General features: G+C 53.0%; 1 protein-coding gene across 3 annotated transcripts in view; it reads right to left on the bottom strand.

The window, feature by feature from the left end:
* The window catches only part of TOM1L2 (target of myb1 like 2 membrane trafficking protein), a 72,653-nt gene that overhangs the window by 24,736 nt on the left and 32,950 nt on the right, over positions 1-14,967 (bottom strand). For all 3 annotated transcript variants that reach the window (XM_069542994.1, XM_069542995.1, XM_069542996.1), the window contains exons 2-3: positions 7,427-7,511; positions 3,210-3,288 (exon numbers count right to left, since the gene is read on the bottom strand). In XM_069542994.1, the coding sequence (XP_069399095.1) occupies positions 3,210-3,288; positions 7,427-7,511 (164 nt within the window). The remainder of the gene's footprint in view (positions 1-3,209; positions 3,289-7,426; positions 7,512-14,967) is intronic.

The raw sequence follows: 14,967 nt of genomic DNA, 5'->3' as shown, positions 1-14,967 counted from the left end.
GTGGACAGCAATGGCCGGTGGACACGAGCCCTCCTGGGAGAAGGCCGCCGGGATGGCCTGCAGCCTCCTCTGAGCTCCCATTTCCGCCTGCCCTGAGGCATGGGCCACCCTCCTCCAAGATCAGCGAGCTCCTCAGATGACAGGCAACCTCTGCCAGGGTCTTGTCCCCTCATCTGGTCCTTAAAGTGCCCTGGACAGAGGCAGTGGGGCCCCAGAGCCTAGCAGAGCAGGAGCTGCAGAAGGAAGGGGCCCTGGCTGGCACAGCCCACTGCAGGCTGCTCTGCCAAAGAAGTGAACCCCTCCCCCATGGCCTGAGGGCCCGAATCACATGGGAAGTTTCCAGAATGCGGCCAAGGCCCATGAGCAAGCAAAAAAAAAAAAAAAAATTCAGCAAAATAAAATCTGATAAGGTGTTAATATCCAAAAGTATATAAGTAATTCACGCCACTCAACAGCAAAAAAACAAACCATCCTATTTAAAAACAGGCAAAGGACTTAAGTATTTCTCCAAAGAAGCATACAGATGACCAACAGGCACCTGAAAAGAAGCTCCACATCACTGCTCATTAGGAAAACACAACGCAGAACCACAATGATGGAGAAGAAAATGACAACCCGCTCCAGTATTCCTGCCTGGGACATGCCATGGACCGAGGAGCCTGGAGGGCCACAGTCCATGGGGTTGCAGAGTCGGACGTGACTTAGTGACTGAACAACAACAAATACACAGACAGATGGTGATCTGGGGAAATATCTCTTCATGAAAAGGTGGCATAAAATGGAGAGTGAAGTGATGGAGCAAGATGCAATGTAGAGTTTTGTAAGAAACTTGTGTATAGAATAAAAGCTGCAAATATTCAATAATAAAGTCCATGGCTAAAGAGGAAAAAAACACAATGAGCTATCACCTCACACCTCATCTGTTGCCTAATTAAAAATATATTTATTTATTTGACTGCACCGGGTCTTAGTTGTTGCAAGAGGGATCTACTTCCTCGACCAGGGATCGAACCCAGGGCCACCTGCATTGGGAGCGTGGAGTCTTAGCCACTGGACCACCAGCGAAGTCCCTATCTAATTTTTCAGGTTGTGAGTTAATTAAGTGGTTCTTAACATTGCATTTTTTGTTGTTGTTTGTTTTATTTGAAAAGAGTTTAAGAAAAATCTATATTCTATTGAAACATCTGAGGAATGTTGAGGACAAAAGAGGTACGTGTTGGTGAGGGTGTGGAGAGAAGGGAACCGTTGTGCACTGCTAGCGGGAATGTAAGCTGGCGCCACCACTACAGGGAGCAGACAGGAGGTTCCTAGGAAACTAAAAACAGAGCTACCGTGATCAGCAATCCCGCTCCTGGGTGGACATCCAAAGGAAATGCTTTCAGGTTATCTGAGAGACACACGCACCCTGACGCTCACAGCTGCCTTGCTCACAACAGCCAAGACATGGAGACAACCTAAGTGTCCACCGATGGGTGAATGCACGAAGAAAATCAAACAGGATACAGACACACATACACACACACACACACACACACACACACAGGGAGATTATTCAGCCATAAACAGAAGGGAATCCTGCCCTTTGCAACAACAGGGATGATTCTCAAGGGTATCAGGCTAAGTGAAATAAATCAGACACAAATAATGTACAATATGACTTACAGGTGGAATCTAAAAACTCCAAACTCAGAGACAGAGAGTTAGGACAGTGGATGCCAGGGGCTGGGGGTGGAGGAGATGGGGTAAGGCTGGTGAAGGGTACATCTCAGTGGTAAGGTTGGGTGAGTCCTTGAGTCCACAGAACATGGTGACTATAACCTACAGTACTGCGGTACACACTCGGAAGCTATGCATGTATTTATTTTGGCTGCTCTGGGTCTCCGTTGCTGTGCACAGGCTCTTTCTAGTGGCAGGGAGCAGGCTTCTCTTGCTGCAGAGCACCGGTTCTTGGTGCTCAGGCTTCAGCAGTTGCGGCTCATAGGCTCAGGAGTGGTGGCGCACAGGCTTAGCTGCCCCGTGGCATGTGGGATCTTCCAGGACCGGGGATCGAACCCATGTTCCCTGCATTGCTGCTGCTGCTGCTAAGGCGCTTCAGTCGTGTCCGACCGTGCAACCCCATAGACAGCAGCCCACCAGGCTCCCCCATCCCTGGGGTTCTCCAGGCAAAAACACTGGAGTGGGTTGCCATTTCCTTCTCCAATGCATGAAAGTGAAAAATGAAAGTGAAGTCGGTCAGTCGTGTCTGACTCTTCGCGACCCCATGGACTGCAGCCTACCAGGCTCCTCCGTCCATGGGATTTTCCAAGCAAGAGTACTGGAGTGGGTTGCCATTGCCTTCTTCGGTTCCCTGCATTGGCAGGCAGGTTTTTAACCACATTTGATAAAATGTTAGGTTTCAAGACAGAGATAACACCCGAAGCCATCCCTTTTAATTTTCTGACATCTTGTGTGCATGGCTAAGTTGCTTCAGTGGTGTCTGACTCATTGCAACCCTATGGACTATAGCCCACCAGGCTCCTCTGTGCTTGGGATTCTCCAGGCAAGAATACTGGAGTGGGTTGCCTTTTCCTTCTCCAGGGGATCTTCTTGATCCAGGAATCAAACCTGTGTCTCTTATGTCTCCTGCATTGGCAGTGGGGTTCTTTACCACTAGTGCCACCTGGGAAGCCCTCTGACATCTCAAGGACAGGCAAAAATCTGGTCTGTTCTTTCCTGAAAGGAGTGACTTGCTGATTTTCCCAAGACCCTCTGCAGTGATGTTCAGTTTTCACCCCTTAATCCAGTCGGCACCTCATTAGCTGTGACATCTGGGCAAACCTTGGGCCTCTCCGAGCCCGTTTCTTCATCCTTAAAAGCGGATGAGGAAACCTACTTGGGAGGGTTTCTGGAAGCAAGTGCATAACATCTGGGCAGGTGCTCAGGGGAGTCGGCACTCTCACAGGGAGGGAGCTGACCCCAGAGGAGCAGCTGGCCTCAGCGTCCCATGGCAGACTGGTGAACAACAGGGACCCATGCCCAGGCCTGGGGCTTCTCTGCTGGGGGCTTCTACTGGACAGCACTGTCCACGCCTCATCCCTGCTAGCACGTCATCAGACTTGGGCTCACGCATCTCAGAGGGCAAGACACTGGGGCAGCAGCAGGAGGTACTGCTGTCTGGGCCAAAGCTCCTGGCCATGCTCCCACCCTGGGAGAGGAACAGGGGCACTCACAGTTAGAGCCAGCATCACCTCCCGGTAGTTCCGGTTCCCGTTGAGCCGCTTCTTCAGGGCCCGAATGGCGTCCTTTGGCCTAGAGAAGAGACAAGTGCAGACCCTGCCAATCCTGCCTGGGCACCGCCCTGCAGAATCAGGGCCATAGTGTCAATAGCATTTACATGACCTTATTTGCCAATGCCCATTTGTAAACGAGAAAGATTGCAGACAAATGAAATGCCCATCAGCGCGAATCAGGTTAAATTAAACCATGCTTCTCTATACAATGGAGTACCATGCAGCTGCACTGAAGAACACAGAAGCTCCTTACACCGGTCCAAAGATAAGGACCAGCACCGTTTGCAGAGCCGGGCAGAGGGGACGCTGCCACATGAGCTCAGAAGGACAAAGAGCACCCGGCACACATGTCCGACATCCACGGGGAGGGGACCCTGGAGGGATCTGCCCCTGGGAAGGGCATGGGGCTGAGAAGCAGGGACTGTTCCTAGGGTCACATGCAGGCTCCAGCCCCCTCGAATTCTGCATCACGTGCAAGTGTGGTGCTCCCTGAAGAATGACCAGCCGGCTGGCACATGGGCTCAAGAAGGGAACCTGGCCAAGTCCCTGTACAGGCCTGGATGTCGAGCCTCTGGCTCTGGGGAGCACCTTTCTCCCTGAGAAAACTGAAGTAAGTCTCCTCAAAAGTTCAGAAGCTGTGGGTTTGAGGCTCCAGATCTGACCAGGCTTCCTGGGGCAGAACTGCAGGGCCTCCAGCTGACACGGCTGCATCACATGCTGACCGTCCAGGACACACTCTTCCTGACACCTCGGACATGGCCGGGAGAAGGGTCCCCAGCCTGCCCAGGAGGGCAAGCACTGGGTGCAGCCCTGTGTCTAACACATTGTGTCATTTACTCTCAGCCAGGATTCAGCAAAGCCGTGGTGCCAGGAGTGACCTGGGCACGAAATCCCCACCCCCAGCACAACATCACCTTCTCTCAGGAGCCCCTGCCCTCTGCTGCCAGAACTGGGCTCCCACCTGCAGGTCAGCATAATCTAGGTCTAAACTGGGGCCCTCCTATCTTGATAGTTCAGAAATATTTGTTACCTACTTGCCAAACAAAAATGTCCTTTTAAAGTGCGTGAGAAAGCTGGGGGAGGGGAGGGAGCAGCTCTGCCAATTAAGCCCAGTTAGACAGAAAGCAGAGGCTTCCAGAAGGAACAACACACGCCAGCCTGGAATCAAGCTGCCCACAGGAGTCCTCTGCTCCCAGGGAGGGGCCCTGTCAGAGGTGTGTGTGTGTTCTGTGTGTGCTCTTGTGTGCAGTGTGTGCACACAGTGCGTGTGCCCTGTGTGTGTCCTTGTGTGTGTGTGTGCTGTGTGTGCCCTGTGTGTGCTCCTGTGTGTATGAGTGCTGTGTATGTGTTCCTGTGTGTGTGCAGTGTATGTGTATGTGTGTAGTGTGCACACACTGAGCGTGCGGTGTGTGCTCTTGTGTATGTGTGCCCTGTGTGGTGTGCTCTTGTGTGTGTGCTCTTGTGTGTATTGTGTGTGCATGTGTGGTCTTGTGTGTGTGTGAGCCCTGTGGGCGCTCTTGCGTGTGTGTGCCCTTGTGTGTGCTGTGTGTGCTCTTGTGTGTGTGCAGTGTGTGTATGTGTGGTGTGTGCTCATGTGTGTGCTCTGTGTGCTCCTGTGTGTGTGCCACGTGTGCTCTGTGTGTGCTCGTGTGTGTGCTCTTGTGTGTGTGGTGTGTACTCTGTGTGTGGTGTGTGCTCTTGTGTATGTGCAATGTGTGCCCTGTGTGTGCTCATGTGTGTGTGTGCTCTGTGTGCTCGTGTGTGTGCAGTGTGCCCAGTGTAAGCTCGTATGTATGTGCTCTGTGTGCTGTGTATGTGTGTGCTGTGTGTGCTCCTGTGTGTGTGCAGTGTGCCCTGTGTATGCTCATATGTATGTGCTCTGTGTGCTGTGTATGTGCTCATGTGTGTGCAGTGTGTATGTGTGCAGTGTGTGTCTGTTTATTGTGTGTGTGTGCTCTGTCTGTGTGTGGCTGCAGCAGCACTGCCCTGGGGAGAGGCCCTGCTGGAGGTGTGTGCAATGTGGCAGCAGTTCCTACAAGGGGTGCTGATTTCTGCAAAAAGGGACTTGACAAGCTCTTGCTTTTGAGGACTTTGTCGACGTGAGCTGGTGGAGCTCCATGGCCACAGGCCAGGAGCATGATTGATTTCTCCTGTCTCAAAGGCTCCATCAAGCAGTCTCATCCCCTCCCCTTGAACTTCCACGGAGCACTAAATGGGCAGAGCCACCCAGGGCTGTGCTCATTTGTGGCTCAGGGAGCACAGCACACAGGCTCCCAATGGGGGATGCATGGAGGGAAAGCAGAGATGATGTAGCTCCCAACTTAGAAAGAAGATGCTGCCTGAGAGGGAGTACAAAGGGAAGTATTATTTACCCTTCTCCCAGGGAGAAGCCTGGAGATAGGATCCACGTCCTGTCGGGGGCCCCACACAGCTCCCTGCAGCAGCAGATCAGCCATGAGCCAGGAGCAGGGGAGCAGGGACCCAGAGGCTGAGAGCAGAAAGGGGATACCACACCTGGCAGCTTCTGGGGGAGAGATCGGGGCCACAGGAGCTGGCCTCCCCAGAGTCCCCACAGACCTCAAACTCCTCTAGTTATCCTGAAGCCAAGCCATCTGGTCCTTCAGCACCAGGACTGCCACTTATAAGCTGTTTCCTCCCTGTCTCCCAGGAGGACGAGGCTGCACCCCCTTCATACTCTGGACGCCCCCACTCCCTTCCTGCCACCCCTCCTAGCTGTTCCCTTGCTCCACCGCAGTTTTTGGGCTCCTCCAGCGTAGAGGCTGGGCACAAGGATTCTGTGAGCTGGGGAAGGTCCGAGATGGTCATAAAAACGACCATGATCCTCACCAGAGCCACCATTCGACTCTCCTGGGAGCGTTCATCAAACCCAGGTGCCTGCACCTGACTAGTAGTCCAGGGAGGCCTGGGAAACAGGATCTAAGACATCCGGTTGGGAGTTATGATTCTGCCAGGCACTGCTGCTTAGTGACCAAGGGCCCAGGGCACCAGAGGTGGCCACACAAGGCCCCAGGCTGGAGGTTACCTTAGGCTGGGCATCAGGGCAAGCCCAGCAAGGGACTTGTGGAAGAGCACATCAAACCTGTGCCCACCAGGACCCCAACCTGCCAGGTGAGCTCTGAATAAATGAAGGAAGCATATCCAGGGTTTCTGGGTTGGAACCGGTCAGCAGGGCTTGCGTCCTGCATCTACCCTTCTGAACTGTGCTAACCTTGGGCGAGGGCCAACCAGGGCAAGCTTCAGCTTCCTCAACACTCAAAGGGGCTGGGCCCTGTCACACAGGCTGGCAGAACCAGGGCCAGACACAGGGTGGGGGCCAAGGGAAGGGGCAGCCCCTTGCCCCCATTGTCTCCCGGCCTCCTTGGTGACTGTGCAGAAGTGGTCATTGCCCTCTCCTCCCCAGCTCAGCTCTGCACAGTCGAGTCACCAGCTGACCAGGGTGTCTTGTTCACGGCCTGCCTCCCTGCTCTGGAATGTCAGTGCCGAGCGAGGGAGTCCGTTTGTCCCCTGGGGCTGAGTATGAGATGGTCACTCAGGAAATATTTGTTGAGTGAAATCAGGAGGCTGGTCCCCAGCCTCCACATGGCAAGGCCAGTAAGGACAGAGCTCAGGGCAAGGCTGGAGCTGCCCAGGTCTGGGGGTGGTTTATGAGGGTGCTACTAGCATAAATTCCATTTTTATGGAGCAGATAGAGAGTCAAAGACCGACAAATTAGGAAGACGTGCATGCAGAATGCAGCTGTGATGATGATGCAGAAGAGGATGTAAACACAGCAGCAGAACAGACCAGGCGTTACAGGGGTGGGGGGTCCTGGGCCTCGCAAGTCTTCCCTGCTCCACTGCCCACTACACACCCTGAGGGCTCTCTCCTTCACGGGGCTCCGTCCAGTCCAGCAAAGCAGGGCAGAGAGCCCAGGGCTGCAGAGGGTTGGGGGAGGGAGGATCGGCTGCAGGGGACTCAGTAACCAGGCAACTTCATTTTCACTTGTAATTAAAAGTAGGTTATTAAAGAGGGGGTCACTGCTCTGACTCCAGCAGCACCTTTGGGGGCACCGGCGGGAGGGCGGAGCATCCGAGCATTGCCAGGTCAGACACCATGGTCGACGGGCCACCTGCCCAGGGGGCAGAGGGGACACGCACCCTTCCTCCGTCTCATTGATGATGTCGCAGATCTCCATGTTCAATGTCCAGTCCTCACTCTGCAGGGAGCCATCTGTTGCCTTTTCTGCAAATTCAGAAAGAAAGCTGCTTTAACATTTCTCCTGGAATAAGGGGCCTGGCAGGAAAGAGTGGGGACCGGATGCACCCCACTGCCCACTCCCCAAGCAGATGGGCTGAGCTGACAGCAGCTCTAATACTGTTCCTGAGAGAACACCTGGGACAGGGGGTCAAGGGGTGACCCCCAATACTGTCCTTCAGTCACTAAACTCCCAGGAGTTGGACTTCTTAGAAGAAAACGCAGGGGGAGGGCTTCACGATGTTGGTGTGTGGGTGCTAAGCCACTTCAGTAATCTCCGACGCTCTGCGATCCCATGGACTATATACCCTGCCAGGCACCCGTGTGATTCTCCAGGCAAGAATACTGGAATGGGTTGCCATGCCCTCTTCCAGGGGATCTTCCCGACCCACGGATCAAACCCTCATCTCTTACATCACCTGAATTGGCAGGTGGGTTCTACACTACTTGGGAAGCTCTCATGATATTGTATGTGGCAATAATTTCATTCATGGATATGACACCAAAAGCACAGGCAACAGAAGAAAAAACAGACAAACTGGACTGTATAAAAACATAAACATTTCTGGGCATTAAAGGACACAATCAACAGAGTAAAAACAGAGTAACCTATGTTCAGAATGTTAGAAAATATCTGCAAAGCTGATAAGGAGTTAATATTTTTTTAGGATAAACAAAGAACTCTTACAACTCAAACACAACAAAAACCCCAATTTAAAAATGGGCAAAGGCTCCCAGTCCCATCACTTCATGACAAATAGAAGGGGGAAAAGTGGAAGCAGTGACAGATTTTATTTTCTTAGGCTCCAAAATCACTGGGAATGGTGACTGCAGCCATGAAATTAAAAGATGTTTGCTCCTTGCAAGGAAAGCTATGACAAACCTAGACAATGTCTTAAAAAGCAGAGACATCACTTTGGTCTGTACAGTAAAAGCTACGGTTTTCCTGCTAGTCATGTATGAATGTGAGAGTTGGACCATAAAGAAGGCTGATGGCTGAAGAAGTGATGCTTTTGAACTGCGGTGTTGGAGAAGACTCCTCAGAGTCCCTTGGACAGCAAGGAGATCAAACCAGTCTATCCTAAAGGAAATCAGTCCCGAATATTCACTTTGGCCACCTGATGCGAAGAGCCGACTCACTGGAAAAGACTCTGATGCTGGGAAAGATTGAAGGCAAAAGGAGAAGAGGGCAGCAGACAATGAGGTGGTTGGATGGCATCACCGACTCAATGGACATTAATTTTAACACACTCTGGGAGATAGTGAACAACAGAGAAGCCTGGTGGGCTGCAGTTCATAGGGTTGCAAGAATCGGACACAACTTAGTGACTGGACAACAACAACAACAAAAGGACCTGAATAGATATTTCTCAAAACAATAAAATAAAACAAAAACCTATATACGGGGACTTCCCTGGTGTTCCAGAGGTTAAGAATCTGCCTTGCAATTTAAGGGACGCAGGTTGAATCCCTGGTCCGGGAACTAAGATCCCACATGCCTCAGAGCAACTAAGCCCACATGCCACAACAAAAGATTCCGAATGTCATGACTGAACCCCGCCACAGCCAAGTTAATTAATTAATTTTTAAAAAAGATATACAAGTGGCCAACATGTCCCTGAAAAAAAAACGCTGTGTATCACTAATCATTGCTGCTGCTGCTGCTAAGTCGTTTCAGTCGTGCCCGACTCTGTGCAAATCGAACCCACAATGATATATCACTTCACACTCTCTAGGATGACTGCTATCAAAAAAAAAAAAAAAAAAGGAACATAAGCAATGCTGGTGAGAATGTGGAGAGACTGGAACCCTTGTGCACTGTTGGTGTGGATGGAAAATGACAAGCTGTCCCTGTGGGAAACACGGCAGGTTCTCAGAAAACTGAAAACAGAACTACCGTATGATCCAGCAACTCCACTTCAGGTCCACACCCAGCAGAGCTGAGAGCAGGACCTCAAAGAGATATGTCTGCACTTATGTTCACAACAGCTTTATTCCTAACAGCCAGGGAGTGACCCAGGTGTCCAGACACAGATGACAGCCAAACAGAATGTGCAGATTCACACAGAGGAATATTACTTAGCCTTAAAAAGGAAGGAAATTCTGACACCGGCTCCAAGATAAGTGGACCTCCAGGGCATTATGCTGAGTGAAATAAGCCAGACACAAAAAGACAAATACTGCGTGATTCCCCTTATGGGAGGTTCCTAAAGCAACCAAATTCATAGAAAGAAAGTAGAATGGTGGGTGCCAGGGGCTAGGGGAGGGAGTGGGGAGTTACTACTGAACTGGGGACAGAGTTGATGATAAAGGTCCAGAGAGTGAGGTGCACGACCACGTGAATGCGTTCAATACTTAAGAGTGGTTAGAATGGCACATTTTGTTATACCTATTTTAATAGGTTTTTAAAAATCCTAAGGCAGGCAGTATTCTCTCCCATATTTAGAGGAAGTGAGGCTCAGAGAGGTTGGGATGCTGGCCAGGATCACACAGCTGAATAGGCCCTGACATCTGGTCTTGGGTCTGTCTAATGCCTGGGCACTTGCTGATGTGGCCCCAGCTGTCAGCACTGTGAGTTTGGACCCAACGCTGCCCTGTCCAAACTGTTTAGTTCTCCACAGAGACAGTCAAGACAGTCACCGGCCTCTTTAACAAAAACTTCATACAACATGCATGTCCACTGACAGCGTGAACCCCACGACCTCTGTGCACACTGGAAGTGGCTGGTTCCGCTAGACGCAGCTGCGGGGAAGGCACACTTGTTCTGCACATGGAGCCCAGAGCTCACACTCCATCGACAGCGGTCCTTCCCAGCGGTCATCACACTCCAGGAACCCGGCCGCGGCTCTGGACATCAGTGCGCCAGCCCGTGGTCTGTGTGGATGACCCTAACTGCTTCAGTCTTTACCAAAAAGCAAGTATCCTCAACCTCTTCACCCTCTTTACTCGTCACCCTTGACACCCAAAGACTCTCCACCCCACAAAAGGAGCAAGCCCACCCAGGGGCAAGAGTGGCTGGATGAGGCCCTGTGTGCGGGGCGCTGGGTGAGGGCCAGGGGCCCTTCAGTAGGGCCCATGGTGCCACCTGGCTGCAGCAGAGGCAGCATTTGATGAAACCCTCTCCTCTGGGGGGCTTTTCCCAGTGCCTCAGCAGTAAAGAATTTGCCTGCAATGCAGGAGAAACAGGAGACGTGGGTTCCAACCCTGGGTTGGGGAGATCCCCTCGAGGAAGGAAATGGCAACCCACCTCAGTATTCTTGCCTGGGAAATCCCATGGACAGAGGAGACTGGTGGGCTACAGTTTGTGGGGTCACAGAGTGTCAGACACGACTGAGCACGCACACAGGCACCTCACTGGGGGAGGAAAGCATGGGGAGAGAGGAAGGGAGGAGGAGCCAGGAGCCTGTGAAGAGAGGCAAAGGTCAGGATGGAGGAGAGGCCATGCCACCCAGCCGCAGGCAGCACCGCTGGGCCCTCAGGGGACATCTTCATGGGGGTGGGGCTGGGGCAGGCACTCAGACGGAATGGTCAAAGCACCGTCCAGCCCAGAGCCGGGAAGACTGGACACAGAGGCTGTGTGAGGAGAGGGCAGCGTGAGGCAGCATCGGGAGGGTCCGCGACGAGACCCTTGCCCCCTGTTCACTCTACCACTTGGATCTCTGAAGGGCCCACCCCCAGAGGAGGAGACCCCCCCACACCTGGGGTCACACACAGCAGGGCCTCTGCAGCCTCCTAGTAAAGCCGCTCACCTGCTACCCTTCGGAACCAGTGAGGGGACAGGCCAGCTGGCCAAAGGGCCACCGTCCGCCTGTGGTCTGTCCCATCTCAGCATGGGTCACACACAGACTCAGGAAGACAGAACGGGGGACACCAGCAGGGCCCAGGGGACACTCTCTTGGAGGCTTGACGGAGGAAACTTCCATCAGTGAACCTCCCCATCCCTCCTCCCACCACCAGGAAGGGGGTCAGAGGCGTGAGAACCTCTCCTCGGGGTTAGCACCCTCTATTCAATCACTGGGCTCTGAGTTCCAGCAAAAGATAGAGGCTCCTTTTGATTATAAAGAACTGACCCCATAAGAATGCCTCTTTATTTTCATTTTGCTGGAAATGCCACAGACATACAACTGTGGGTATTTGGCTCGGCTGAGACAGAAGAAGGAGGGAAGGCTGACAAAGGAGCTCAAATCGCTTCTCAGTTTCCTTTCCTCATAAAAGAATTCCCGCCATGGGACCAAGCTGGGTCTGATTGCCCTCCAACTGTGGCCACTCCCATTGGCTCCCTCCCCAGGCCAGAGGACGCCAAGTTCAGGCTCATTTCTGTTATCACGTAAATTGTCAAAACCGAAGATAAATAAATCCTGGTGCAACAGCAAAAACACAATGCTCCAGAGGTCAGGGAGCAAGTCATTCCCGCCAGCCAGCCCTCAGGATGGAGACAGATCAAAGAGCCAGTGACCCGGGCAGCAAAGGGCTGACCTTCCAGAGGTCTCCAGTGATATGCTAACGGCCAGAGGCAAGGCAGAGCTGGACAGGGTTGTGCAGGGCTGGGTGGAGCAGGGGCAGACACAGCGCCCATTAAAGCTTCAGAGCCTGTCATCCTGATGCTGTTGCCATGGCGTTTTCTCCATTCAGAAAAGGCTGCCCCCTGCCTGGTGTGAGCTGGGGTCCAGGGTGCCTTGAATGTCAACCCTGGGACTTCCCTGGCAGTGCAGTGGCTAAGGCTCTGAGCTTCCATCCTGGTCGGGGTGTACAGACCCTGATGGCAAGGTTCTTTTCCAGCAGCAGCCCATGCCCCACCACAATGTCCCTCCCACATGCTCTGAAGTTCAGGGCCGTGATGCTGGGAGGACACTCCAGTCCAGGGGTTTGGTTTCTTGGCTACTGATTTCTACACTTTGATGTGAAATACAGCAACGTCAGAAGCAGCCAAGAGGGCTGGGTTAGCATTTTTGCATTCAGCAGCAGCCTCTTGGTGAGCCTGGAGGAGAAACAGCAGAATCTTCCACCTCCTCCACAATCAAGAGAGTGAGGAGCCCAGAGGGACTGGGCTGCTTCCTGTCGAGGGTGGAGAGGAGAAAAGGAGTCTGCAAGGGTGGGACTCATTCGACAACATGCCCCATCAACTTGAGATCAGCCTTCTGGGCTCTGGATGGGTTCAGGCCAGTGAGGCAGGTGAGGTGGACCAGACAGGTGGAAAGGAACTCAGTCCCAACACCGCACTCAGAGCAGTGGATGCCTCTGCTCTGAGTCCCTGACCTGGTGGATGTTAACTGCAGCTGCTCCCCTTTCACTAGAGACTCCCTCCATTTCATGGGGTGTCCCCCCGTTTCATGGGGTGTCCCCCCATTTCATAGGTGTCCCCTGTTTCAAGGGTGTCCCCCCGTTTCATGGGGTGTCCCCCATTTCAGGGGTGTCCCCTGTTTCAAGGGTGTCCCCCATTTCAGGGGTGTCCCCCGTTTCATGGGGTGTTCCCCGTTTCGGGGTATCCCCCATTTCATGGGGTGTCCCTCTGTTTCAGGGGTGTCCCCCGTTTCATGGGGTGTTGCCCGTTTCAGGGGTGTCCCCCGTTTCACAGAGTGTCCCCCTGTTTCATGGGTGCCCCCCGTTTCTTGGGGTGTCCCTCTGTTTGGGGGTGTCCACCCATTTCATGGGGTGTCCTTTTCTACAACAGGGGGTCCCACTCCTCCCTCACCCTCTTAAAAGGCAGAGGAGGGGCCAGAAGAAGGTGCACAGAGTATAACTTGACCAGCCCACAGACTCCAGAGGCAGCTTCCTCTGTAACTTGGAGGCAAAATAAAACACGGTGGTCCCCAGGCCATGGATACAGATTGGCAGCCTGGGGACCCAGTCTCCAGAAGCGCTGGTGCCATGGAGCCGGGAGGAAGTGAAAAAGACCTCCCTGGCCACACACACACACACACACACACACACACACAGTGACAGACCACAGCAGGCCCCTGCAAGCAGGGCACACAGGACCAGACAAGCCGGGAAGAACCAGCCAGGGCTAATGTGAAGTCGTCAGGGACTGGGGCAGCCCCTGTCCCCACCCCACAGCTGGAGAGGGCAAGGGCAGGGGCCTGATGGAGATCGTGCTCTGGACCTTGGCTGCAGGTGAGGCAGCCCTGCCTGGTCCCACCCTGAGCCTTCCCATCAGAGCCTGGGAGCAGAAGGCAGGTGCAGACATGCTCCCAGGGGTGGGGGTGGGGGGCCCTGGACAGGGCCATCCAGCTGATGACTGCCGAGGGTCGGGCACTGGGAGGCAGTGGGAGGCAGGCAGACCGCGTCCCTGCCCCACCACCCGCAGACTGGGCTCAGTCCCGCTCTGCCACGTCACCCCTGGGCCCTGGACCCAGCCTACTCCGCTTCTTCCTCTGAGCACTGTTTCTGTCAAATGAGGTAGGGGGTCTGGTGATCTCTGACCCCCTCAGTCCCCCACTCTGCTCTGACAGCACACTGGCCTATGGACACTTTTTCTTCCTTTCTTGGTGACTTTTTTTTTTTTTACTGTGGTAAAATATACATGGGCTTCTCTTATAACTCAGTTGGTAAAGAATCCGCCTGCAACACAGGAGACCCTTCTTCGATTCCTGGGTCAGGAAGACCCAGTGGAGAAGGGAAAGGCTACCCACTCCAGTCTTCTGGCCTGGAGAATTCCATGGGCTGTATAGCCCATGGGGTCGCAACGAGTCGGACAGAACTGAGCGACTTTCACTTTCACAATATACGCAACATAAAATGTACCACCATAACTGCTTCTCAGTGCACAGCTCAAGGCCATCAAGTGCAAGTACACGTACCCGTCCCCACCACCACCTCCAGAAATGATGCATCTTCCCAAACTGAAGCTCAACCCCCTGAAACCCTCACTCCTCACCCCTCCCCCAGCTGCTGACACCCACCCTTCTACTTTTTGTATCTCAACTTGATCCTCTAGGAACCTCACAGAAGTGGGTATTAATCCTTTATCAGATACGTGCTTTGCAAGTATCTTCTCCCACTCTGCACTGCTAAATCCAGGGTCATGAAGCTTTCTCTCTGTTTTCTCCTAAAACATTTATAGTTTTATTAATAGCTCATGTTTAGCTATTAATTGATTCATCGTTGAGTTTTCTAGATGGTAGGTGAGGTTCCAACTCCACTCTTGTGCGTGTGGACACCCAGTTTTCCCAGCTCCATCTGTTGGGAAGACTGTCTTTCTCCCACCAGCTGATCTTGGCCCGTGTGTCAGACATCAGCCGAGCATCCACGGTAAGATTTGCCTCGGGGCTCCCTGTTTCGTCCCGTGGTCTCCATCTCTCCCTGTGCCAGGGACACGCTGCTCTGATGATGGTGAGTTCTGAAATCCGGAAGTGTCAGTCCTTCTACGTTATCCCTCTTTCTTTTAGTATGTTTATTTTTATTTGTTTTTGAAAGAAATATTTATTTGGCTGTACGCAGATCT

The sequence above is a fragment of the Ovis canadensis genome, chromosome 11 (genome assembly GCF_042477335.2).
Source record: "Ovis canadensis isolate MfBH-ARS-UI-01 breed Bighorn chromosome 11, ARS-UI_OviCan_v2, whole genome shotgun sequence".
Lineage (NCBI taxonomy): Eukaryota > Metazoa > Chordata > Mammalia > Artiodactyla > Bovidae > Ovis > Ovis canadensis.
The sequence above is the reverse complement of the archived record's forward strand: the minus strand, read 5'-3'. Positions and strand labels throughout refer to the sequence as shown.